Source organism: Neopelma chrysocephalum, unplaced genomic scaffold, assembly GCF_003984885.1.
Source record: "Neopelma chrysocephalum unplaced genomic scaffold, ASM398488v2 Primary Assembly neopelma1_69, whole genome shotgun sequence".
In the NCBI taxonomy this organism is placed as follows: Eukaryota; Metazoa; Chordata; class Aves; order Passeriformes; family Pipridae; genus Neopelma; species Neopelma chrysocephalum.
Window position 1 is genome coordinate 3864944 of NW_020897729.1, and position 27827 is coordinate 3892770.

Genomic DNA, 27827 nt, shown 5'->3' on the forward strand with positions numbered 1-27827 from the left:
GTTGTAATGATTTTCTCTTGCTGCCATGGGAGAGAGGGGGCCGGGTCACAGAACACGTAGTTCAGCCCCAGTTGATAGTCCCCAGGAAAGAACGAGGGTGTTGGTGTTCAGACCCGGCCTTCTGTGAGACAGGATCAGGGAGTAACACTCCCCATGAGCCTGCTGGTCAGCCTGGGGGATCAGGTGTGGATCATCCTGCCCAGCAGTGTGAACGTTACCAGACCAAAATGAGAGCCTTTAGTAAACTTCAGTTATCCCCTGTGGGATCTCCGTCTCTCTTGCACTCTCCAGCGGCTGCCAGTTACTATGGCTTATACCCAGGGAAGATCTGTGGTCTGGAGCCTGAATCCATGCTGGATCAGTGAGTAGGACACAGAGAGTGGAAAGCAGGAGGGCAGGACTGTGTTCTTATTTCAGCCACTGCTTCATGGTGACTTCAGGTAAGTCACTTGGTAGATACTTGCCTGTGTTTCCTCTTATTTAATGAGGTTGATGGCAACCAAAACACTGCAAAATTTGTGAACAAAGTGACTTATAAATAACTTTCGATGCTTGTTGGTAAGGTTGTAATTCCAGATGGAGGCAATTTCTACTTGTAGGTGGTTTTTTAAACTGTTATACAGCAAATATCAATACCAAAGTTATAAAGCTTCCAGTGTGTATTGTATCCCTCGTTGTAATGGTTGTACTAGGTCCTTACCAGAAAATCTTTGCTTCTGTCTTCATGCTGAGTAAAAAACGAATATTGGAGTGTTTTTTGGCAGGACATTTAAAATTTAGTCAATGGTAGGGAAAAACATCAGTTGATCTGGGAATACAACTCTTTTACTAAAACAAGGTGTACTATTTCAGAGGACATATCAACCAGTGCACTAATACAGGTATATTAGTTTCTGTTGATAATCCTTCTTTTCAGTCAGATCAGGAGTTATTTGTGTTCTGTCTGTTCTGTTTGTAAAACGCTGCACAGTGCTGTGTAGATTGTGTTTACTGTTTAATGTTCTCTTAAAACCTGTTTATTTTAACATGGATTCATTGTATAATCAACACAGATTGTCTGGTTGAATACTCCGTATTTTTTATTATAGGAGCAATAACTAAGTAAAACATGTCTGGAGTCCTGCTGGGTTTTAAAATTGTGATAGCTGCATTTTAGCTTTAATCTGTGTCCTGGTTTCAGCTGGGAGTTAACCTTCTTCCTGGTCTCTGGTACAGTGCTGTGTTTTGGATTCAGTGTGAGAATAATGTTGGTAACAAACTGCTGTTTTAGTTGTTGCTGAGTAGTGCTTAGGCTAAGGCAAGGACTTCTCAGTTTCCCATGCTCTGCCAGTGTGCAGGTGTATGAGGAGCTGGGAGGGAGCACAGCCAGGACAGCTGACCCAAACCAGCCAAAGGGATATTCCACGCCATAGAACACCGTGCTCAGTGTATAACCGGGAGAAGTTGTCCAGGAGCCACCAGTTGCTGCTTGGGGATGGGCTGGGCATCGGTCAATGGGGACTGAACACCTGTATTGAGCATCACTTGTCTGTCTTGAGTTTTATTTCTTGCACTCTTTTTGTTGTCTTGCTTTTCATTAGAGTTGTAGTATTATTTATTCAATTTTATTTCAATTATTAAACTGCTCTTTTTCCCATTCTCCTCCCCATCCCAGCGGGAGGTGGTGGGTGGTGAACAAGCAGCTGCATGGTACAGAGGGGACCTCATTGCTGGCTGGAGTTAAACTATGACAGACCTTTTTGGCACCCAGTGTGGGGCACAAAGGGTGGAGATAACAACAGATCTGACCAGAGCATGTAAAACAAATTTATTACAAGCATTCATTATATTAATTTAATAGTCACTAGACACAATGTTGATTTGTTTGTTCTCAAGAGGTGTTGCTCTTGTTCTCAGGTTTGCGTCATGCAGTGCCTTACTTGGTGTGTGTGTTCCCTTTGTGCTGTTTATCCCCTCTGGGGGCTGGGCTAAGGTTGATTCTGTTGTACTTTGTAACACTGGCTTATGATATGATAAAATTGCTAATTGTGAAACAGAGAAAAACAATCACAAATGGAGGTTCTTCCAGGAAAGTTGCTGCTCCAGTGTCCAGTGGGCAGTTCCAAGACAGAGAGGAAGGGCTAATCTTACTCCTCTGATCCTATGGAAAGAAATTCTGATCTGTTTTTACAAGAAGTGGAGAATCCTAAAACCAGTACTGGAGAGGCCCTGCCTCCTGACAGATAGAGGGGAGGGAGAGCTGAGTTTACAGGACTGTGTGGATCAGATGTCCTGGCACATCAGACCCACAGGAATGTAAGGCTCTGGGAGATACCTGTGCACAGGGTACCCTAATGCCATCAAGCTATAAAGGGGCAGAACCCGTTTTCCTTCTTTTCCCATTCCACTGGGTGTGCATGAGCAGCTGCATGGTACTCAGCTGCTGGCTTGGGTTAAACCATGACAGGCCGTTTTCCATATAAATAGTTCTGATGCCAAAAAGTTGCTCTTAAAATGGTAATTTGTCTCTGTGAATGGCAGCCAACCTACTCAAAAAAGTAGGGAAACCGGGAGTTGTTAAGTACTGGAGTCAGCAAAGCTCCAAAGAGTTTTTGGTGAAAAAGACTTTTGCTGAGAGCTGCATCCCTCCTTTGCCTCTCTGAAAAGGGAAGTGGTATCTTCTTCTGGGCTGTCCTGACCTGCACTGGCACACAGGAACACTCAGTGATCAATACTGGTGTGGCAACTCCAACCAAAGACCCCAGACCTGCTCAGTGTCCCGTTCAGCATCCCAGAAACATAAGACACAGCTCCTGCTCTACAGAGTTGTAAAATGAGATAAAATATGAGCTAGAATGAACCAATTTTAAACCAGAACTGTTATATACAGATGTGGTTAATGTATGTTTTCCTTTAGTCTGCCCCACTGTATTGATGCTGATAGCCAGGCGTGGATGTGGAGGTCACAATTTGCTGCTTACGTATGAGAACAGTAATACTGGCTGGGTTGTGTAAACATGATCCCCAAAACCAGTTTGCTGGACAGTGTGAGGACTGGAAAAGGCTAAATGCCTGTGACATGTATGACAGGAGCCATCTTACTACCCTTACTTTTTATGTCTGCATTACTCCTGCAGTCTGCCTACCTCCAAGGCAAAAGGCTCTACCTCCCATATATGCAACTTAAATTACTGTTTCATATATTAATACCAAAATATGTGCTCTGAATCAGGATGGCTTATTTTTATTAAGTAGAACAACTAAAGATGGCACATACAGAAAATCACTGGGACAGGGAAATAAGTGTGTCTCAGTCTCCTAAATTCTTGGAATCACCCATAATTCTCTGTAGTGAGAAGGGAAAGCTGCTTACAGTTCAAAGGTGTAGGTTTTAATCTTGAAGCTGTGATGGCACTGTCTGGATTACAGCTTGGGAAATTTCAAATCATTCTGGCTGCAAAGATCATACCTTGTTTTACAGAAGTTCTGAACTAAAAAGGTCTATATCTCATAAAAATCAACCAGCTATGTCTTACTGCCCTTCATTTTTTAATCCATATTACATGAAATGCCTAGATTTTAGTATATATATCTCAGTACTAATGAGTTAAAAAACAAAACCCAGAAGTCCTGCATTCTGTTGTCTTTTAGGTGTCCTGGAAAGTTTCAATTTATTCAGGCCTGCCAGGGTATGGTTGAGTACATGAGAAATGTTCAGACTTTCTTAGGCTCACTGACCTGACTTTGCTTCCTTTGTCACATTAATCTGTCCTGCTCCCTCCCAGAGACACTGTCATGTGGAACATGGCTCCTAATAGTGTCTTGGACTGGGTGTAGTAACTTGTTAACCTCTTGTGTAATGCAGGAAGGATGAAAAACTTAATAGAGGGTCAACACCCTTCCTTGCAACCTATTAATGATCTTCTGATATTGGTGATGTCACTTTGCAGCTTAAATTGCTCAGACACCTACAGGAGGACTCACATTGTTTACTTCTTCTGTGCTTCTTTCAGAGCAGAAAAAAAGCATTATGGGCTGATACAGACATTCCATCTGTACCAGCTGAACAGCAGAACCGAGCAGACCATTGGGTCTGTACCTGTGGATGCCAAGGAACTTCATGCCTTTAGAGTGGCACTGAATCTCCTTGTGCAGGACAGTTCATGGGACTTTGTCCTCTTGGTTAAACATGTGGTCAGTTTGCAGGCAAAGGGCCACAGTGATAACCACTTTCTGACTGTTCCATCAGTGTAAGATGAATTTCTGGTTTCACTTTCTAGTGCATAAAGTAGCTGACAAAAAGATGTGGGGGTTAGAAAGACATTTCCAGACCAAGCTGTCCCAGGTTATTGTTACACTTCATAAAGCTTTGGGCCTCTTCCTCAGAAAGTGCTCTAAGTGGAAGTTCTCAGCAAGGAGATTACACTAAATAGATTCTACATTGACTGAATATGAGACTTGCTTGCCTGTCTGCTTGAGAGCTCAAGTCGGGGTAAAGCAGCTCAGTGTTATATTCAGAGTTATGCATTTGACACACTTGGATTTAAAAAAAGATCACTGCCTGGTTCTCCCAGGGTTCACATGAGATGATAAAACATCATTGGCTCACACAGCAAAACAAGGCAAGCGTGTCAGCCTTAAAATAAATTAAACAAGTCATCATGTTACTGTGATCACAGTGCTGCCTCCAGATTGCACAATGACTATTTCCTTCTACTCTGTATCACTGGGTGCACGTGTCATGTTTACAAGCAGCAGAGCTGTGTATCCCAGCTCTGACCTGGGGTTCATCCTGCAGGGAGCTGTACAAAGGGAACCCGGAACAAGCCCCATTCACACACCTTACTCTGAATACGAACAAATACACTTTTTGGTGGCCTCATGGTGCCTCTTGCTTTGCAAAGCATCTGGTTTTGCTCAGAAATGCTGAGGGTGAGGTTCAGACAGCATACACATCATGCAGATCTCCATCTACAGAGATACAGCCAGCCCGTGGGTGTGTGGATATGAGTGGAATTGGGGCAATCTGGATGTGTCTGAAGTCTGTGCCTGCCTACTGCAGAGTGCCATGTATGGAGAAGGTAACTCAATCTAATCAGACTGGCTCAGGCTGAGGCACCAAATAGCCTGGCCATGGTGGCCAAGAGCTCTGGGTAAGTTAACTTCAGGTTCAGCAATTCAGACATACCCATGGAAGCACTCTGGAAATCAAGACAGAAGACTGCAGCTTCCACTAAAATCAGACACTAGACTTACAACTTAAATGGCAGTAGTAAGCTACTCCTTTTCTCAGGTACAGTTTCACCTTATAAGTAAACTTAAATAGGGAAAAAAACAACCAAAAAACAGTAGCATGCACACTGGGAATAGCATCAATCTGCATTTCACATATTTTTTTATATTTCACCTTCATATCACTAAATCATCTTTTTATCATATTTTAATCTGCCCTGCTTAGAAGCAATGAAGTATGATTTTCCATACCTTTCACAATGGGAATTCATAATGTAGAGAGATTTAGTAAGTTAGGGAGATCAAATCACAAGTCAGTCAAAACACTAAACACAAACACAGTGTGCCCCCAGACACTCCAAAAACCCACCAAGAGACCCTGGAATACAGGAAACCAGCAAGGCTCAAAGGCATTAGGGAAAAAACAAGCCACTTAAAAATCCTGCCTCTGTCCTGAGGAATCCACTGCAATCACAGCTCATCTCTCAAATTATTGTTACATGTCGCAATAATTTTCCAGATTGTGTCTCCAGATCACAGGTGGGCTGTCACAGCACGTTAGACTGATGGCAATTAGGTAACTTGATGAGATAGATTTTCAGGTTTGGCTTTGTCTCCCCTGCCGTGGTTCACGTGGACTGGGCTGGTGTGCAAGTGTTCGTGGCTTTTCACACAGGCCACTCTGCAACCATCCTCAATTACAAAAACATGCTTTTTGGGAGGGTTCAAGGTATGCAGGCAACTACAGTCTCTCGGGACAGCCGAATTCACGCATATTTCCATATGTTTAATATCCAGACAACTCTTAATTTTCCTGTTTCAGAACAGTAGCGCAACTGGACACTTCACAGGACAGGCCTGATTTTCCTCACCAAACATGATTTAACTCCTCACACTCCATCTAAGCTTTTCTTTGATTTTTAGCAAAGTAAGCAAGTAGCAAATTAGACCCTTTTCTATAAAAACAGACATATAAACCCTGAACATCTATGATGAGGAATGTCTTTTTGAAGTCTTCATTTCCTTCTAGTGTGTGCAGTCATACCAGTCATGTAATATAAATACAGAAGCTTACTTTAATAGCTCCCAGCTCAGCAGGAGATGAGAGAACAAGATCAGATCTCAAACCTTTGTCCTTCACAACAGCAGTTTGCCACCGCTGTGAGTTTTATCAGCAAATATTCTGCTTCCCCAAACTTCTTCAGCTGCCAAAAGCCTGCGGTAGGTAGAGTAAGCTTTCCTGGGAAACAAACAACTGTCTGGGATACTGGTACAAACTGTGATTTAACCACTGCAGCCTCTTTTGACAGTACATCTGTTCTACTGCAGAAGGGCTACTTCTGTCCAAAGCCCCCAAAGGGAATCCCAGTCAGGAGCAGGGAAATCAGGGAAATCTTACAGGTGTGGAGGTGCTCCCGAACGAAGATGTCTGTAAAGCTGCTGCTCCGAGACCTCGCCTTCCCCAAACGTCTTCTGCCTCCCTCGCGAATCCATCCTGGAAAACCCGAGGGATTTTCCCATCTCGCCCCTTTCCAAGTCCAGGCCCCCGGGAACAGCGGCCACGCCCCTGGAGCCCGGCGGGGCCGGCACAGGCGCTCACAACTGACCCTTAACTTTTGATATTGAAGAAATAAGAACATACAGGGAGCTTTCCCGACAGAACACCCGGTCCCGGTGTGAGGAGCCGCTGGCACCCCCACCCCCGACTGCCCCCTCCGAGCCCACCCCCGACATCCCCAGGAGGCCGGGGGGGACTCTCTCCTTCCCTCCCCTTCCCCTCCCGGGCCGAGCTCCCCCCCGGTGCGGTGCCCCCACCTCAGCTCCGAGCGCGCACCGTCCGCTCCCGGCGCTCCGGGCACAGCGGGACGGGCCGCCCCCCGCCAGGGCTCCCGGCCCCGCACTGCGCATGAGCGGGGGAAGGCGGCGGAAGGGCCCGTGAGGAGCCGGAGCCGCCGCCGCCGGAGGAAGCGCCGCCGCCGCCGCCGCCCTCAGAGTCCGCCCGAGCCGGGAGGGGAGAGGCCCGCACAGCCCCCACCATGGTGAGCGCCCGCCCGGGGCCCCTCCCGGCCCGGCGCGGCGCCGCGGGGCCGGCCGGGGGCAGCGGGGCCTGCTCGTGGCGCGCTGGGTGCCCGGGAGCGGCCGAGGCGCCGGTGCGGGGGCTCCGCAGCCCGGCACGATGTGCTGGGTCGGGGCTTCCTCGTCCTCCCGCCGGGCAGGGCGGGGAGGGCGCGCGGGGCGCGGGCCGGGGCCGCGGGGAGCGCGGCGGGGGCTGCTCTGGGCAGGGGCCTAAGCGGGGGGCGCCGGGATCCCGCCCAGGCCTCCGGAGGCCCCGCACGGCGGGAGGGGCGCGCTGGCACCTGGTGCGAGGGCTCAGCACCGCCGGGCGGGACGGCGCGGGGGAGCCGAGCTGTGGGCAGCCCGGTGTGTGCCCTGAGCCTGCCCTGTGCCCGCGGCAGCGCTGGGAGGCAGAACAGGGAGCTGCCGGGAGCCGGGGGCTGCCTGGGGTTTTCCTCAGGATTTCAGGCGGCTCAGAGCCCATTAAGTGCTGTCAGTTCGCGGGGAAAACTTGGGTATGTTGATGCTCCTTAAGCTGGGGTTATGTTGGAGAATTTCTGGATAATTGTTCTTATGTTTTGGGGAGGCTCCTATTCATAGAAGGGTTGTAAAGGAGAACCTTGCAAAGGTCCTCCTGGTGAAGGTCTTGGGACCTTGTAAAGGCCTTTCTTGCATTTTCTCTGTAATATTGCTTTCGTTATAGCTGAGGATTTGCTGTGCACTCCCAAATCAACTGACTTTCTCCCTTCTCTCTTCTAGAGGGAAACCGCAGTGGTTGGAACAAAATTTGCTGTTTTTGTTTGTCTAAACAAAAGAAAAATACATTCTTTTGCTTTAAATGAGAGGGGTCCATATTGGTTTGTTGCATAGTGTCTTATGCACCAGATGGAACAAGTTTATAGTTGTACTTCTAAGCCTTCCCTGTATACAAACGTTGTACAGCTTTAGCTGCACCTGTACAGTTTAAATTAGTACTTTTCTATAGCAGCAGTATTGTCTTAGGAAGGGTGTAGGAGGGAGTCTTAACATCTACTGGTGTACACTTACTGGTATAAGGTTATCTTATACCTGCTGTTAATACTATTCTGTCAAGTCGTGTTAAAAACATATTAAAAAAATTACAGTGTCGCCTTTAATTGATGGAGTTACGTTGGCATAAAAATTTGGTTAGCCAGCATTTAAATTAGTGGTGTGTAGACCTCTAATGAACTTGTCACTATGTTACTAGTATAATTTTTAATTGAATATTTTGATGTAGATATTCACTTGCGTTTTTTATGAGAGCTTAAGACTGAAGCCTGGGTAAACTTCAGCCTGTAAAGGTGTCTTATTGTAATTCTGCAGGTCTGGGACTGTCTCAAATAGCACTTACGCAGTAATGTTACACAACTTTTTATGAAGATTTTTTTCCATAAAAATCACATAGAGCTGTCTTACAGTATATTCAGTGTAGGTATGCAAAGTAAATACACAGTTGATGTCTTGTACATGCATATTTTATTGGCTGGCTGCATGGTTAGAAATTTAAATTGAACAATGCTGTAGCAAGTGGCCAAGTTAGAAATAGTAAGGGACGTTGTTCTGAGAATAGCTTTTTGTGAGAAACAGCAGAATCCTATCTCGTGCTTGGTCTTCTTGGAAACACTAAACTGAAGAACCAGCAGCCATATTCTGTGTAGCAATTCTATACCAATAGATTGGTATTTATCAGACTGGAGGGAGAAGGTGGATACTCTAGTCATGGCCCTGAGCAGAGTTGTTCGGCCCTGCACAAACAACTGTGTTCAGGTTGTGCTTGTTGACTCCCAACACCCAGGTGAAAGGATGGCATAGACACTGAAGTGGAACTAAATGACAGGCTGCAGCTTGTAGAAGTAGTAAATACAGGATTGTTTCTAGTGCTTGGGCACAGGATTCTGTACCTATATTTGTGGTATGTCAAAATCCTCTGCTTGGTTAGGGGAAAGGTAGGGAGACTTCTCCACAGAGATCCAAAGATATCCCATTGTCCTGCCCATGTGCACTACTGCTCTGGCTCGTCCTTCCAGTGGCTGTGCCTGGTTCCTGGGGCCAGGTAACTTGTCCAGCACAGTAAATGCTGTTATGGTTTGGGGCCTGACTCCTCCTTGCCTCTGCAGCATAGCCAGTTGGAGCACTGCTGGCTCTCGCTTGGTCTCACCAGTGTCCAAATGGCCAGTGCCTTCAGGACAGAGGTTTCCTGCCTTAGACCTGTCTGTGTCCAGTATCTGGAATAGACACCACACAGCCTGGTGGGCTCACTCTGGCCTTTTAGGCAACCTGGACAATGTTTCTGTTCGGCGCTCAGGGACACCCTGGCAGAGTGGCTGCGATTGCTGAGAGCAATCTGCCTCTTTCACCCAGTCCTGAGCTGGCTGAGCAGCTCCTGTGGAAGTGGTCGTCTTCAACTTCCCTGGTAGGGTGTTCTGCTTCACCTCATCATGAGGACAAGTGCTGTGCCCACAAATAAAGGCAGAGCAGTAAGCTGGTCCATTTTACTCTCAGCCATCTTCTCCAAAGAGAAGAGCTACTACCTGTACTATTCTGAATAATTTAAGAAATTTAGGACTACGTGTGGTAATGCAGGCAAGTTTGTGAGTATCCATATCTGTATCCAGAGCTAAATGCTAACCTTGTCTCTGTTTACATTATCTATCATACTATCCAGTTTGTGTTCTCTGAAGAATGTTTCTATGCTGATAAATACATAACTTCTTACTGTAAACCTCAGCTGACAGGAAGTTGTAAAATTCAGTATTACAAGAATTCCATGTCTGACGCTGTCTTCTGTAATGTTATTGTACTTCATGACATTGTTATGCAGTGTTTAACTCAACAGGCTGTTCTGTAGGGCTGTTTTCTGTGGTGCATGTTCATGTCTGTAGCAGTTTGTTGATATTAAATATTTTGGGGTTTGGTGTCCCATAGTAAAACTTGTAGATTCTTGGCATTACGCTTAGAGTAGTCGGAGTGCTAGACAAGATGGTGCATGATGTTGTTTCCTCTCTCAGCTTACCAGAGATCCCTTTGAACTAAGGCTGTAAAATCACTTTTAACTAGAGCCATGAAAAAATTATTCAGAAATATGAACTACTCTGAGAACAAGGTGTGAAATTTATTATGTAGCTCTTGATATTTTACTCATGTTTTATGGTGCCAATGCAAATACATGGTATGAATGCAGCTTCTAAGGGCTGAATAGAGCTTCTGCCCCAGACCAGAGCTAAGAATGCCAAACAACTGACTGCTTTATTTTGTCCTTTTTTATTTGGAAAAGCCCTGATTTTTGGCATTTCCTTCACTGTTCAGGTTAATGTGAATTACCATTACATCTTCTGTGTAGCTGTATATTGACCTCCCTGCATGCAGGTACTAAAATGATTTTATCCACTAAAAGAACATTAGAAGGCATAAAAAGCAACTTTAATTTTATGTTGCTTGTGTTTTTTTCCTTGGATTTTGTATCTCAGCAGACTTTGTAAATGGTTAAGTTTTGTTCTGTTCCACTGCAGACAAATGGATTTCACATCAGTTTGAAACATGAAGCTTAAAAAGGTCCTGATTGTCTTACTTCTTAGAGAAACTGCTTTGGAAAATAAAATGTAGTTAAAGCACATGTTTGTTTACATTATGCAGAAACTATGGCTATCTACTTTAATTGTTTTGTCTTTAACTTGGATTTTTTTTTTTGTAGTATACATGTGTGCCATCACAGTTGGTGGATTAAAATGCACTCCAGTGTATTCATAGATTTCTGTTATGATTAACTTTTGTTTTCTTATCAAACAAAAATGCTCACGGTTTTGCCTTTTAGGCTTTAGCTGTATATTTGTTGAATACAAGCTGTAAACCGGGCTATTTGCAGGTGTCTTGTCGGTTCCTTTAATGGATACGGCCCAAGGTGGAGTGATTCAGGCTCTGTCGGGGGCAATATTCTCCTGACCATTAGTGTCGCATAAAGCCGTGACAGAGCTGGAGTCGTGTGAGGTTCAGGGATGCCGAGCCCGTTGTGTGCGGGCTGGAGTTACTCCGGGATTGAACTGACGTCAGTGGGGTCCTTAGGAAGTGCAGGGATGCTTCCCGCAGCCAGAGCTCTTGCTGGAGTTTAAATGCAGGCAGTACAAAGGCTTAGACTTTGTGGAGGTTGATACTATTTTAGAAAAGGCTTTTACCTGTCACGTGCGTGAGAACTTAACAGGCTTTTCTGTGAGTCCTGCCTGAAACAAAGGCACAGATGTCACATCGTTCAGATTCCCTTAGTTAGCAGTGAAATTAGCAGGAATGGGATCAGCTGTATCGATGCCTGGGAAGGGAAGGGTGGAAAGCAGTTACTGGAGTGACTGTGAATGCCTTCTTTGGGGACCTTAAGAAATTTTGGGCTGCAAAACTGATCGTGCACTGCTTGCCTGGCTGGTGGCCACATATGACCTTTGAGCAAAGTCCAAGAGCACAGTTGTGGTGGGGATTCCCAGCTCTCCAGTCCAGGCAGTGTGGGATGTTTCTCTTTCCCATGGACATTATCCAGGAGAGCGGAGCCCTTGTTCAGCTATCATCTACCCAGAAAATATTGATGACCAGTGTGCAAAGCTGATATTTGAACCTGAGCTGACTGAAAAATGAGTGTAAAGATATGGAAAAACAATGTTGTGGTCAGAGTTGGTAGATCAGTTCTAGCATTTCTTGTTCTCTAGACTGGGGAGAAAACTACTTCAGGAAATAAAAGCCCAAGTATTTTTATTTTTTTTTAAATTTGGAATCTTTCACTGAAGTATCTGATCAAGGAAAGGTTATTGAATTAGAATATTCAAATTTGGTACTTCATGGTAAGAGGAAGATTTTCATTTTAAAATTGATGTTGTAGAATCAGATGTTCATTAGAATTAGTGTAGTTTCATTAATCTGCATAATGCAGCTTTTAATTTGGAGAAGTTACTTTGTGTTTGAAGAGTAAGGTCACCTTCTCTCTCGTGACATCCGTATTATGAAAGGTAGCTTGGGTACCACACAAATTTGATCAAAAGCTTGAAGATCTGAATTTTTCCTTTTACCCTTAACCCAAAGAGTAAGACTAGGAATTTGTTTCATTTGTTTTCCATTGGTGTTTATTTGTATATATTACCAAGACAGATATCTGTTAAATAAAATTCTCTCTTCCTTTTCAGCTAGTGTTAAAGTTGAGGTGTTTTAAGTGGATTGAGTTGCATTGGAGTGGTTACAACTGCACTGTAAGGTATTTGTTGCCTGATGACTGTAAGGATTAAAGGTTATGGGGTGCTCTGGCTGCTGTATTGCACTTAGAACAATAACAGACTGTTAGCACTTGGCTTCTAGAAATAGTCCTTAAAAGTGCAGAAGGTTTGGAACCTGTTCCTGCTTGAAGTGTGGGTTTTTAATGTGCTGAAGGAAGAGCTATAATAGGATAATAAAAACTCAGCAGTAAATCCATCTCTTGCTGTCCTGTAGTAGGCCTTCAAAGAGTGTCCAGTCACTTAGGATGTGGAGCTTCTGCGGAAACATTCATCAAATATAACGAAAGGGCTTTGGCACTTCTTTACTAAAAATAAACTCATATTTGACCAGTAAAAATATGATTATTCCAGAAAAAGATTATGGCTGAACAGTGTGATTTATTGCATCTTAATATACTACCAAATGCTGTACTGATTAGTGTAATTAGCTGCTTGACTCTTGGCGCTTTTGATCTTCTTTTGAAAAGGTTCTATGTTGTTACAATGAATTAGGGAGCCCCAAGCACGGGAAAAGGTCATGTGCATATGTAGGATTTAAATTTTATCATAAAAGGGATTTAAGTGGCAATTTTTTGTAATACATTGCATTCTCCTTTTGTGACAACATGTAAAACACACCACCTTTTGTGGTCCTGAGCATCCACAGTGAATCCCTTTAAGAGTTCACCTTGCCAGGAGCAGGGCAGAACAAAATCTCTTGAGGTTTTATGGAATAGTCACCATTCAAAGGGCTATGCGAACTTATGTGTGCATGTTAAAAAAAACCCCACAACAAACAAACTAATGATTAAAGGCACCAGCTTTGTTGAAAAAAAAAAAAGGAAAAAAGAAAGGGAAAAAAAAAATAAAAGCTATGGTAATTAAGTGTGACTGCCCTGTAGTGCAACTGAGCCTGGTGATGCAGCAGTCTGGCTCTGTGGAACTGATTAGAGGAAGCTGGTAATTGATAGAGAACATTAAATTTGGGATTGTTTCATCTTCATTTGGGATTTCATTCAAAGGTTTGTTTTCATATATCTGAGTTAACAATACATTTTTAAAAACTGCAGCTAAAAATGCATTAGTCATTTCTGGAAGTCATTCCACATGGATTTGTCAGCGTAGTGATTTCTGTGGCACTCTGAGCTCACTTTGCAAGGTGCTGAATGTCTGCTGTGGAGCCAAGTGTGCACAGACAGGCAGCAGTGGGTCTGCACAGGAACTGCTCTCATGGCCTGGCCTGTACCTGGAACCGTTTCAGAAACGTGTTTGTAGTAAAAGATCCAGCTTGAGAAACTTGTTCAAGAGACTGAATTAAAGCAGCAGCACATCGTAACTTTAAAAATGATGTAGCCTAACTAATATCACTGTGTATTAGGTCTGCAGCGTGAGCTAAAATTTTGGCCTCAGAAAAGTGTTGAAGATGTAGAGTGATGCTCTTGTATAACCCTGAAGTTGGTAATTTCACTATTCTTACAAATAATAGTGTTCACACTCATTGCTATCAAGGCACAGAAAACTGTATCTGACTTTTAGGACAGATGAATTTGTGTTCTGAAGTGTTAATTCTTTGTTTTAATGATAATGTGCTTGGACACTAATTATCCTTCAGAACGAAGAGCTTGAGCTCATACTGCTCCTAAACCATTTATTCTTTGGCTGAGGATAGTTTATCATGTCTTGAGATTTTCTTTGCCCTTTCTCCCCATACTCCTTGAGAAGGAGCCATGGAAATTACAATAATGAACAGAACATGCAAGTTTTGGTTAGAATACAAGGTAAACGAAAAATTAATATTTGTGCTGTGTAAGAAGTCCAATCCTGACTTAAAATTTTGTCGGAACTTTTATTTACTAAGCTGTAGTGTTGGGAGTCCTTTTGCTTTGACTGTATTGAGTGAACTTTAGAACTGAATTTGGATGTAGCTCAGGATCTGTGTTTGCTCTCTCCTGATCAGCACTTAGTTTTGTGTAACTCATACCGTTGAAATACTAACTGTGCTTCTCCTCATCAAAAATATCCTTGGGAATCCCTCTCTGCTGATCAGTTATTGGCAGCAAGTTTTCAGTTCTGTGCTAGAGCAGAGGGATGTCTCTGGGTCTGGGCAGGAGGCCTGGAATTCAGAGCTCTCACCTTGGCTACTCACTCCCCCGCCCGCCTCTGGCAGAATTACCTACCCCTTTTTTTTTTAGCTTCAGTTGCTGCACCTGTGAAATGGAGACAATGCCTCCTCACAGGAATGTTTTGCAAATTATGTAGGTGGAGTTGAGGACTTTCAAAGTGAAAAAACTCGTAAAAAAAAATAAAAAAGTCTTTAAGGTATTTCGGTGTAGCTCCCTGAAGTGGATGACCCAGCCTAGTCCCTTGTTGCCATCAAGGGGCACTTCAGGAGATGCTGTTTGAGGTCTGGCCCTGGTCCTGCAGTAGCTGGGAGCAAATGGACACCAGCCTCCTGCTCAGTGATGGTGAGCTGTTCAGCAGCCTGCTCTGCCCCAGCCTCGGAGCCAGTTAATCAAATATTTTGATATCTTAATTGCTTGGGAAAATTATAGAAGTCCTGATTTAAAAAACATAGACAGGATTGATTTTTCATTTATTTGTTTTTTTCTTCCAGTAAATATTTCTATTTACAGTATTGTCTGTTTTCACTAGAACAAGTTGAAATCATCACAGAAGGATAAAGTGCGTCAGTTTATGGTCTTCACACAATCTAGTGAAAAGACAGCAGTGAGTTGTCTCTCTCAAAATGACTGGAAGTTAGATGTTGCAACAGACAACTTTTTCCAAAATCCTGAACTTTATATACGAGAGAGTGTTAAAGGATCGTTGGACAGAAAGAAGTTAGAACAACTATATAACAGATACAAAGGTGAGTACCCTGAATTTTAAGGCTTATTTCCTTGTTGTATGTATATATTCTTAATTACAGTGTATTAGTGCTGCTGTGCTCCTTTGCTGGGAAATCTTAACCGACTCTTTCAGCTTTGTTTTTCTATTACTGATAATACAAGTTAGAAGGGGAATATGTTTAGGCTTCTGCTTCACAGGGATTACATACAGGTGCTTTATGTGCTCTAAGTGTAAGTACATTTATACAAGATGAGAGTCTGGAGCTGGAATTGTGTGTGCAGTGAGAAATTGTAGTGGTTAATGAGGATTTCAGGTGATTCTTCTGGGGAAAGCACATCACTCAGGACTTGATCCTGACAGAATGAAGGGTGGCATACCAGGGATGGGTTCTACCTTAATTTTTATTCACTTTGGGCTTATTATCAGATAATTACAAACAGAGTGCAACAGAAAACAAAGCCTCTTTATCTGTTACATCGCCAGTGTTCAACCGATGGTACCGTACCACAGATAGTGCAGGGAATTCAGTGCAGTAGAACAAATCCCATGTTTTAGCACTTAGAAAAAATCTGAGAGCTGTGTTTTCTGTCAGTTTTCATATGTGTGCATAATCCAAATACCATTTTCCTGAAGTCTTTGTTGGCTTGCATTAGTAGATCTTTGTTAGTGCAGTTGAAATATGAGCATCTCACTTCCAGACCAGATGTTGATTCCTTCGTGGAAAGAGGAGTGTGACTGACTGACTTGGAATCATCGGTAATGGGGCAGCATAACTTCCCCTTGGAGGTTACCCTGTCCAATCTCCTGCATGCTGGTGGTGCCAGGAAATGCATAAAACTACAGTTGGGGTAGTGGCTGATGGGCAGATTTGGGTATTAGTACAGCTTGCAAAGGGACACTGCACAACTGCTAATAATGGGACACAGATCATCAGCCTTACCCAAGATGCCAATAATTAAGTGTCCTGGGGGGAGAGAACCACTGTGCTCTGTGTGGAATGAGTCAGAATATCATGCATAGCATTAGGCAGAAAACAAATGTTTGTGGTGCTTTTTTGTCTCTCAGTGAAAATAACATGAGCTTCATTGTATGGGAGGCTTTATTGCAGTAACTGCTTCAATTGTTAAAGCTTAACCATTGAGAATACAATTTAATTTTGTTTTTAAAATACTCGCTTACAAAGGCTGATTCCAAAACTGGCTTCTTGAAAATGTTTCCTTATCTTAAATATACTTGAACAAACTGGCTTTTTCAAATACCTGTTTTTCTTGATACTTACTTTTATGTCCCAAAGATCCTCAAGATGAAAATAAAATTGGTATAGATGGTATACAGCAGTTCTGTGATGATCTAGCTCTTGACCCAGCCAGCATTACTGTTCTCATCATTGCATGGAAATTCCGAGCTGCAACGCAGTGTGAGTTCTCAAAGCTGGAATTCATGGACGGAATGACTGAGCTGGGGTAAGTGTTTAATAAGTGTTAGATGTTGACAGTGTGATCCAGTGTCCTATTTTGGGGAATTCTCAGTCACGTTGCCCTCTCAGAGACTTTTGAGAGTCCAGCATCACTTGTCTGCCTCTGTAAAAATGCATCTGCTGTCTGTGTGCTGGATAATGGGAGAAGAATAGAGGGGGCTTTGAGTGCCCCTTGCCTTGGTTGGGTGAGCATTTCAGGCAGTTGCCACAGAGCTGCTCAGGGTGGTAAAGCAGGGATGTTGGTTTGCAGTCAGGCATACCTGGGTTTTCTCTGAGAGCATAACAGTATCACATTTTTCTAAAAATCTTATGGATTATAGGATCTGATGTATCAGGCAGTATGTGCAAATGCAACGTGAAGAAATAACAACAAAGAAATGAAATATTGCTGCATAGGTACAGACTCATTAAAGGCATCCTGAGTTTTGTTTTGATAATTGTATTCCACAAACAGTTCATAGATTTTTGTTTATGTTATAACTCATGTTTTTATGGTAAAGTGAATAATACATGAATAAACATGCTTCTTAAACTGCAGATGTGACAGCATAGAAAAACTGAAGGCTCAGATTCCTAAAATGGAACAAGAATTAAAAGAGCCAGGAAGATTTAAGGATTTTTATCAGTTTACTTTCAACTTTGCAAAGAACCCGGGACAGAAAGGTTTAGGTATGTATTCTTAATCATAAGCATTTGCTCATAAATATAGGAAATGACTGATTAGAGCAGGAAGTGAATGTGCTGTTGTGATCCAGTGAGTCTGAAAGATAATCACCCCTGGGATAAAATACATCTCTGTGTTGTGGAAGATAGACGTCAGTTTAAGGTGTTCAGATTGATAGAAATATTTGCATCATTAATAAAGGCTACAAAATTTTATGAGAGAGGGTTTATTCTTTCAGTCTGTGTGTGCAGTGCTCAGTAAGCACAATGGATTATGGTCTTACATTAAAGGCATAATTGCACCACTTAGAATTTGCAGCACTGAACAGATTAATTGAATTTTTACTTTTAGCATAAATTGAAGCTGTAAAGCCGTTTTAATAAGCACACTTGTGCAGTCTCTTGCAACACCAAAAATGCTTGCAAATGTCTTGGCAAAATAGAATTGGAGTAGTACAAATGGATTACTGTATCTTGGGCCTGATGCCTGTTGTTGTGCTGTTGGTAATAGGTGTCTACCTACAGCTTTCCCCCCCCCTCATTTCACTGAATGCTTTTTTCATTATTTCAGGGCTCATGTGCCGACTGTGGCTTTGGTCAGTGTAACAGGTGAAGTGGAAGAGTCACTTATTAAAAATAATTTCAGAACATCACAGTTCAGATGGAACTAATTGAAAAACTGTAGCTCTGTCGACTCAAAACAGCAAAAATGAGGGAAAAAAATTTCTTTCAAACAGTAATGTTAAAAATCCAGAATGCACATTAATTTATATACAGTGTAATTGAGATATCAGCCATAAACTATCATTTCATGATTCTGTAGCTGTTAACTTCTTAACTCTTCTACTTTTGAGTGAAAGTAAAATACTGAAAGACCTGTAGGTTCTTCCCTGGCAACTTGTAAGTTTGTTTTCCTCAGTAAAGAAAATGCCCTAAAACTGCCACAGAAAACCACCACAGCTTTGTACTCACAGGCTGTGTAAAGATGAGCCTTCTGCTTTAGTTTTATTTGCTTTTATATATGGACCAACTTTTGGCTTAAAATAAGTATTGAAAAATAAGTAAATAAGCAAAAACTCTGTGTCTTGGTTTCAACTGTGTCATTGTTTAACATCTTTCTGTATCTTGTTTTTTGTTTTCAATTGGATTGTGAATTTCATTGTCTTTAAAGAAGCTTCAGAGTACTGTGAAGCAGTAGGAAAATACTTGTGCGTGCTTGTAGTCAGATCTGAATCATGCAAGTAGATGAATGTGCTGATTCTTATGTCTTGTACAAAGATTAATTTTTTTAGGCTGCTACAACAAGGAAAATGTGGGAAGGTAGAAGTCAGGATGTGGGAAGTGTCAGTGTAGCGTTTGTTCTGCAGTGTGAATGGTTGCAGGGTTTTGTTCTTCGATTTTTTTTTTTATGGTTACCATTGTAACATTTGTATATTTTTTTTTTTATGGTTACCATTGTAACATTTGTATGTTGTTTTCAATCTTTAAACAGCTTTACACAACAATGAGCATTTTGTAGGATCCCTGTAAGGTGGTAAAAATGAAATGAACAAATTGCAATGATACCATAATTACATGACCCTTTTTAGTTGGTTTTCTCAAAGCTTCAGGATAACAGAACTGTTTGATTTAGTACTTACCTTTTATTTTCTTTTCCATATTTTAAGGTACAAGGAAGACTTGCATTCCTTTTCTAAATCCCCCACAAGTCCTGTATAGAAATGAATCTGTTGAGTGTCCCAGATGGAACAGACTTCCATAAAAATGACTTACCAGGAAAACTAATTCCCTTGCTTTATTTCTCATTCATCATAAAGCTTCTTTATGCAGGTTAAGCTCTAACAGTGACAAAGTATAGTTTTCTCAGATCTATATAGCATATACATAGTATAAGGTGGGGGTTTTCATTGCTTTTGTTTTCAAGTCTGGGTCTGGAAGTGATGTAGAACTGAGCAAAATCCGGATGGTGCTCATAAATACACAGTTCTAGGCATGAATTTACAACAGGGCAGAGTAATTCTGGAAACCCTGAAGGAAAAGAATATTGGGAGAAGTACAGTGCTGCAAAGTAAGTGCTCCTAGTTAGGCAATTCATTTTGGTGTGTCTGAATAACTGCTTGTAGGAACTTGCAAATTGATTTTAATGTATATTGGCCTCTAATCTTGCAAACATTGTGCAGTAGTTCAGGCAGAGTTCTGGAAATGTATTTCATCTGCATAAATCCTTACTACTGTGTAAGTACTGTGGATGTCTTAAAAGTTCTTGTGATATTTGCATACCATTGGAGAACCCCTTGTAGCTGATGTTCATCTCAAACACTGTTTGCTTCTCTTGCATGTCTCTGGATAAAACTCAAAATGGAGTATATACTTGGAGGCTTTCCTATTTCATCCATGAGAATTTTCCTGAGCATTCTTACATTTATGAAAACCTAAAATTATATCTTTAACTTCCAGTTTTGTTATTTCATAAAATTTCTTTTAAAACATGTAGTTTGTCCCAAGGCATTATGTCTACTCGTACAATAAGTTTGAAGTTGCAGTATCCTGAGATTTTTTAACAGCCTTTGCTTACCCACAGGAATTATCTCAAAATTGGATAAGCATGTCAAAATGCACAGTTTGTTTATAGTGATTGTTTACAAATCACTGTAAAGACCTTGCATTTCTGTGTGCATACCATTAATGCAGCACACGTGAATAAAACTTAGTTTTCTAATCTTGTTTCCTTGAGGAACTGATCAACTCCATCAGAACTTTGTATCTGTTAATTTTTAGAAAGACAGTAGTTTTAGTTGAGAGCTAAAATGCATGGTTTTGTATCTGAATCTTCTGTTAAAGATGAGATACCAAACCTTTGCAGTATTGAATTATGTTTGCCATTTTCACATACAGCTTATTTACCGAGGAGTAGTGACTTCTTTCTAATCTGTCTCTTCTTCTCAAGGCTCAGACTTACACTTTTGTCTGAAATCACATCCCTTTGCAGTTGCTGGAAAATCCTTCATGAATTTTATTCAGAAGCATTATAATGTGACTCTGCTGTTCGAAAAGAACTTTTAATTTCAGATACTAAACAATTCCGAAACTCACAATCACCATCTATTTTCCCTTCAGCAGTGCAGATTTCATGCTTTGTTTTGTTTGCTGTTGATTTCATCTCCAAGATCTACCTCCCCGGGTTTTTTTAAATATTTGGGCATCCTGGGGGAAGGGAGTGGTGGTGTTGGGTTGTTGGTTTGGGCTTTTTTTCTTTTTTCTTGAGGTGCAGTTGATCCCGTGCGTTTTCTCTTTGCTTTCACAAGAGGATTGTTTATGGAACAAATTTGCTAGACTGCAAAATATATAAGAGCTTTTTTTAAAAAAAGAGGCCACTTACATGGGCAGGCTTTTGGGGTCACTGTATGTGTTTGGCTAAGGATACTGAATTTGGGAATTCACAGTGAGTAGTGGTTTGTTCTGCAGCACAGAGGAATTGCTTGGTAATTCCTGGTAATTCAGGTGACACTGGGCAAAGAGTTACATATCTGGGTTCTAAATTGCCTTTATCAGCTAACAAGTTACTGTCTGCCACTACTAAACAGTAACTGCATGTCAGTTTAGCCCTTGGCACATGCCAGGGAGGTGAGTTGTCTTTCTTTTCCCTTCCATGCCAGACTAACCAGGCTCTCTCTTTAACTGCTGCACTCCTAACAGCACCCAGTGCCTGAGAGGCTGCTCTGAAGTGGGTCAGGTCAGATTTCTCAGTTGTCCTGTGAAACTGATTCCAAGCAAGCAGAAATTTCACAGGAATCTTCAGGGGGAAAAAACAAAACAAACAAAAAACCAACAAAAAAAAGCAAGATGCAGAGACTCCCAGCAAACAAAAGAAAAAAAAAACAAAACAAAACAAAAAATACCCCAAACCACCAACAAAAAACCCCAAAACCAAACCAAAACCAGCCCGACCAAAATAATGCCAACAAACACACCATCAACTGTCTGTCTGCTTAAAGACACTACTTAAAGATTCTTTTTTCCCAAGGAAATGTGATTGCAGAAATGAGCACTTGACAAAAGCCTTGTTACAAAGGCAGGACCTATAATAAGGTTGCTCTAAAAATGAAATCATGAAAGGCCAGTTTTATGTAAATTGTATTTTATATATTTTAAACAAATGAAAGCAGACCTCACTACAAAATACTACAAATTTTCTTTTCAAGTCAGTAACATTTCTAAACCAAAAATATTTCTCTGATTTTTAATTATGTATTGCTATATAGCAAAAGGCACATGAAATGTCCTTGTGTGTTTTGGATATGTTAGATATTAATACAGGCAGTTTTCAGTTCTGTATTCAAGTAATAGTATGAAAATCTAACATACTTGTGTAACACTTTATTTATGGTTGCCTTTTTGTAAAGGATCCATGAGTATATTTGCATTAGTTTAATCTTTTCACCTTTATGAATATATAGTTCATCCTAGTGTTAGATACTTGTGGAGATTATATATTTGATATGTATATCTCTAAAAGTAATATATTTTAATATTACAGATTTAGAAATGGCCATTGCCTACTGGAATTTAGTACTTAATGGAAGATTTAAATTTCTAGACTTGTGGAACAAATTTTTGTTGGTAAGTTTAAATCTTTACATAAGCTGGATTGCAGTATTTTCAAAACTTGGAAGATAAATATGTTTAAATTATCAAGTAGATGAAATAGACTGTCTTGACCCAAATCCCAGATAGTCATAGTGTGTACAAGAGAAATACGTTTTGGGGATATGAATGTGTCCAAGACAGTAAAAATGAATGTGTAATAGGGTTTTAATTTATTTTTTTTTAAATATAAATTTTCTACCCCTCTGAACAGGAACATCATAAAAGATCAATTCCTAAGGATACCTGGAACCTTCTTCTAGACTTTAGTACAATGATAGCAGATGATATGTCTAACTATGATGAGGAAGGTAAACATTTCCATTTTCTTTCATTAACTTCTAACTGTGTTTTATGCTACATTCATTAATGTGTGTCTGCTTTGGCACAGCTGTCTAATAACAGCACAATTAGAATATCCCCAGTGATCTAAAGCCCAGTCAGAGCTGCTTTAATGCATGTTGTAAACATCTGTTTGTTACTGCAGGTTTAAAAAAGAAATGCTGAAACTTCCATAGAATCCATTTTCTTTTTTTCTTCTGTCTGAGCTCAGACACAAATTCTTTCTTATTGAGACAAGCCCTGATATTTGTGCATTTAAAACCCTTGAATTCTCTGTCGGTGGGAGCAGTTCTTGGCATCTTCATCCAAGGAACTGACCCACGGGCAGGCAGTTCTGTGTAGGGTCCTCTGGTTTACTGCATTTCGTAGCTGAGAATGTTTTTAAGTTTGGTTGCCTCAGTTGATGTGAGGGTTGGCCATGTAAGGATATAGAAGTGAAGCTGGCAGCACACAGGGATTGCTAAACATAAGTCACTTCCTACCAAATGGTGTTTCTTGTAAACTTCTGTATCGATCTTTCTCAGTCCCATCTGTAGCCAGGAACAGCTGATCACCCTCAGTGCTTGGCAGCACATCAGGGAGGGGAGGGGAGGAGGCTGTCAACTTGTGATACTTCCAGAGCAGAGGGGAGCAAACTTCTGCAACTTCATCTAATAATTATGGACAGCTCTCATTCCCCTGTCATCGAGAAAATGCTCCTGCCTGCGATAAATCCATGTAGTTTAGAAAGACTAAAGGTAGAAAATACATTTGAATGATTTGGAATAAAAATATTCGAAGGAGAAAAAAGCCCACCAAAACCCCACCCATGATTATTTTTAACCTTCACGTGACCATCATGTACAAGACTGGGGACTCTTTGGTTATGGCTGCCCATAATGTGTAAAATATTGTTATGTATTTCAACTGCCTCCTGGTAAGGAATGTGGAGGAGTGTATGGAGTGTAACAGGAGCCTTCTGGGGCATCAGACTGTCAGGGTGTGCTTGGCTGTGCTCAGGTGTGGCTGAGTGTGCTGGTTCTAACAGATGATGAGCTTGGCATTCATGCAAACCATACTGTGAGCAGTAAATGCTGTAGAATGTTCTGTTATGCTGCTGCTCACAGCATGAACTGCTCCATCCAGTGTTCAACACTCCTTAAGCAGCTACTGCCATCCTGCAGGTCAAGTTGGAGTCCTGGTGCCATTGTCAGGTTGTTTGTTTTTTTTTTATGGGGGAGGCATTTTTTTTGTTTTATTTGGTCAGGAAGATGACCTTTGAAAGAGATGAGTATTAACTGGGGTTAAAGGAAGCAGAAATCTTTAACCAGCTCTTAAATTTCAAGCAAGAAAATCAAATTCTGTTTTTTTTAGCTAGAAACTCTGCCTGGTTTAAGACTGGAAAGTAAAGAGCTTGTTTGGAACTGAAGCTTTTAAAAGAATGGCTTGTTGAACAGAGTTCTTATGTTCTGGTGTTTTTATCTTTTTAGGGGCATGGCCGGTTCTTATTGATGACTTTGTGGAATTTGCACGCCCTCAAATTGCTGGGACAAAAAGTACGACAGTGTAGCACTAAAGGACCCTTCTAGAGTGTACATAGTCTGTACAAATACCTGAAATGGAAAATTGCACAGTCAATTTCTGCTGGCTGGACTGAACTGAAGATCAATCCTCACAATATGGCTGAGGGTTGAGACAAACCTTTAAGGATACATCTTGGACCATATCATATTTCATTCTTCTCCTGGTGGTTTGGGCTTTTCTTCTAGTCTGGACCACTCTTGCCCGTTAAAATTCCAACATTGTGGATTTCATCATGGATTTATTTTTTGTTGGTGGATCACCCTAGTTTCATCTCCCATAAGTCCTAGAAGCTTTATAATTATTTTGAGGTTTCTGGTTTCACATAAAGCACAATGCTGGTCATCATCAGACAACTGTTGTACGGCATCAGAATTATACAGATCAACATCGAAACAATTTTTAAAAGAATCCTTAAATATACACTTGGGGCTGGTTGCAAAGACTGTACTGAGAGCACTTCCTGCAAGAGTGATATATTTAAGTGTCCTGGGTCCGAGTTTTTTCTTTTCTGGAAAAGTGCAGGTATTGTCTGAGTTTGAGTATCTGGTAAAAACAAATACAGAACTAAGCAAGGAAGCCCAAGGTTGTTGATCCTGGGGTCTCTCGGTGCCTCCCTGCCTGGTTTGATCGTGCCCAGCTGACTGTGAGGGCAGCTGAGCTACGACACAACTCTGCACTTACAGCACCCACGTGTGATGTCAGAGCCCTCAGTGACATCAGGAGATGAGCTGTGTGTGTCCTCATAGCATCCAATATTCCCTAGGTTACTGTCTAAGAAATCAGATTTCATTGCAGTTCTGAAATGCTTATCTGTCTGTCAAAGAAAGGTTTTTCATTTCTGTGGAAATCGAAAACTTGAATATACTGAATTTGTGTCTTAACTGTTTGCTACACAATACAGTATTTTAAATTGAGATGTGTAACTTTTATGGTTGAGGTATGATGAAGCAAATGGCCCTGTTGTACAAGAAGCTGGTGAGTTTGATGTGAATCTAGGTTTTGAAACCATTATCCTGGTAAGTTAAATCTTTGTAACATAGAGGTACTGCCGTTACAGATGACACCCTTTTTTCAATTATTTTGTTGAGTTTTCCTTAAATTGACATATCACTGTGGTTGCCAAATACAGAAATTAAGAGTAAAGCTTTCCCAAACAAGCACAGATCAGATACAAACTACTACACTGGCTTTGTTTGTTTAAATTATTTTGTTGATCACTACTTCTTACTGTCTTACTGCGTTTGACTAAATCAAGTTCATTTGGTTCAAAGCAGGTTTTATCAGATGCAATTATTCTTTATCTTTAATATTACAAGAACTCTTGAGCTGCTTTTGTGGTCTTTTACTCCTCAGTTAGTTACTTGTGAAGAGATTTGATAAATCCTGCTCTGTAAAACAAGCTGGAAAGAACAAGCTCCAGGAGAGGAGACAGACCGGAGTCACAAGTGAGGAGAGAGGGTTGAGTTTGTGCTCTAAATAGTGCCGTGATAAGGCCAGAATTATTTTTGGGATGAGTCATTGGTACTTGCACTAAACAGCAGCACACTTTTATGCAGATGCTAAAAGTATTTTAGGGAAAAATTGAAAAATATTAAACAGATGAAAATTTTTTATTTGTACTCTCTGAAATTGCCCTTAAGGCTGGCTCCCCTTCCAGCAGTGCCCTTTTAGCAAATCCACTTCTGCATTGATTCCAAAAATACAGTTCCACAAAAACATTGCAAACTTGCTCCAGCTACTGGAATTGGCTATGCCAAAAACTGTGTGTTTTGCTGCTTTCAGTATATCCTTTCTCAATTTTGTGTAAATATAAATGGGGACTTTAAATTACAGGGGTGGGTGGGGTGGAAAAAAGCTCGACAAGGTATCTCTGCGTGCTGTTTTCTGTCTTGAGGGTTTTGGTACCGTTTCAGATTGATTAGTTCAAGTATTGCTGTGTTTGGAGAGGAGAACTGACTTGCTTTTTATCCCAGTACAGACTTGTCCCTCCAAAAAGTCTGAGATTGGGCAGTGGCGAAATGCCGTGGTGTTTTAAAGACTATTCCTTTTGAATGCAGGATCTTTTCAACAAAATAGTGTTGTCATCAGTTTGGTACTACATGCTTATAATTACTGTGTAATTATAAAGAAATACATAAAACTTCGACTTATTATGTTGCAGAAAAGGGGTTATTTGTGCTATCATGGCATCTTAAAAGTTTTTCAAAATGACTGAAGTTGAAAGAAACATTGATTTAACAGGGTGTTGTTTTAAGGACAAAATGCCTGATTACAGGGAATATTTTGTATTGAAACGTGCTCGGATGTGGCCATGTGTGTTTTTCCTTTATATATTTGTGTGGGTTTTTTTCTTTTTTTTTTTTTTTTTTTTTAAAGAATGCAGCCAGTTGCTTCCTTGGATTGCTTTAATTCGTAAGTGCTTACGTCTTCAATTCGATGATCTCCCCGCAAATGGATCGATTTAATTTTGCCAAATGTCAAGGGAAAAAAAAAAAAAGAAGGCAAACATCAAGTTTGTAACCTGTTTTTATACATTAAAAAATGTACAAAATTAGAAGTGCCCTGATATAAAACACTTAATCTTGAGATTATATTTAGTAAAAAACCGTCATTTACATATCTCTGTAAGTTCAAATGTAACTTCTTACAATCCCTCTCATTACCAACAGAGGCAATAAAGCTCCAGTGAAATTGCCATGACTGAGGCTTCTCCTGCATTGTTTCAGTGTATTATTTGTAAGACTTATTTCTGGAACGTTCTTTTAAGGAGTGTGGGGGGGAAAAAGCATGGAATACTTGTCTTCTGCATAAAATACAGTTTCGTGGTAAGTTGTTTTTTCTTTTTGGGGAAAAAAATAATCTAAAAACTGCTACACCACCTTGCCTACTGCTTGTTGTACATGTGTACAAGTCCCCATGGAGCCGGTGTTCCCAGCATTGCCATTCCCTAGCATGTGAAGGAAGACACCACACACACTGCAGTGGTTTAAATGTGGCTGAAGACCATCCTACAGTAGTGAAGTGACTTTTTTTATCAACCTGTTAATAAGTAACTTATGACCTGCTTCAAAACTGTTTTACAATGAAATCCGTGCTGAGAAATCCTTATTTAAGAAAGATATAATTTTTTAAGAATGCATTTAATAAACTTTTGTCATTCACACTTTATTTAAATACAGTTGCCAAAAGTCTCTGTAGCTTTTATTTGAGTATGGTACAGTGACTGTGTTTGGTTTTTAAACCATGGTGCCTTCAGTCCTCTGAGCTCTCCCAAGAGTTGACCGCAGCATTAAATACTTGATGAAATTATAATTTCATCTATCAGAAACAGGCCTAAGCTTTGTGGAACTGTAGCTGGTTTAGTACCAATGTGTAGAAGTATCTGCTTGAGTAAAAACCAAGAATTTTGCTCCTGACAGTTTAAACAGGCATCTGTAACTCAGGCCCAAGTCTGAGCATTTAAACTGGAAGTTCTTCTGCTAAATGGTCTTCATGTTCTCAGACTACACAAAAGCTGCCTGAATGTAACTTGAAAATTTTGCAAGAAAATTAAAACTCCTTCTTTTCTAAATTCAAATTGTATGTGTTCAAGAATGTAACATTCCAAGCCTTCCTCAGTGTTCAAAGGACAACTGGCAGGAGTCAGAGGGATAACCCTGTAAATCAAATTAGGACCAGGAACCTGAGAGGGTGAGAAATGATGGGGCTGTAAAGGTTGTGTGTAGAGAGAACCAGACTGTGTTCGGGCAGCTGAGTGAACTCTTGGTTACATTTAC

General features: G+C 41.1%; 1 protein-coding gene across 2 annotated transcripts; it reads left to right on the top strand.

Moving 5' to 3' along the window:
- Positions 1 to 27217, top strand: DCUN1D1 (defective in cullin neddylation 1 domain containing 1). 2 transcript variants are annotated; one of them, XM_027685402.1, is made up of 7 exons: positions 1 to 440; positions 15165 to 15381; positions 16657 to 16825; positions 17378 to 17508; positions 22040 to 22122; positions 22361 to 22457; positions 23958 to 27217. In XM_027685402.1, the coding sequence occupies exons 2-7, from the start codon at positions 15207 to 15209 to the stop codon at positions 24035 to 24037; spliced, it is 735 nt and encodes a 244-aa protein (XP_027541203.1). In that variant the 5' UTR covers positions 1 to 440; positions 15165 to 15206; the 3' UTR covers positions 24038 to 27217. The 2 variants fall into 2 exon arrangements, with proteins under 2 accessions (XP_027541203.1, XP_027541202.1); XM_027685401.1 differs by lacking the exon at positions 1 to 440 and adding an exon at positions 7135 to 7250.
- The last annotated feature ends 610 nt before the right edge of the window (positions 27218 to 27827 follow it).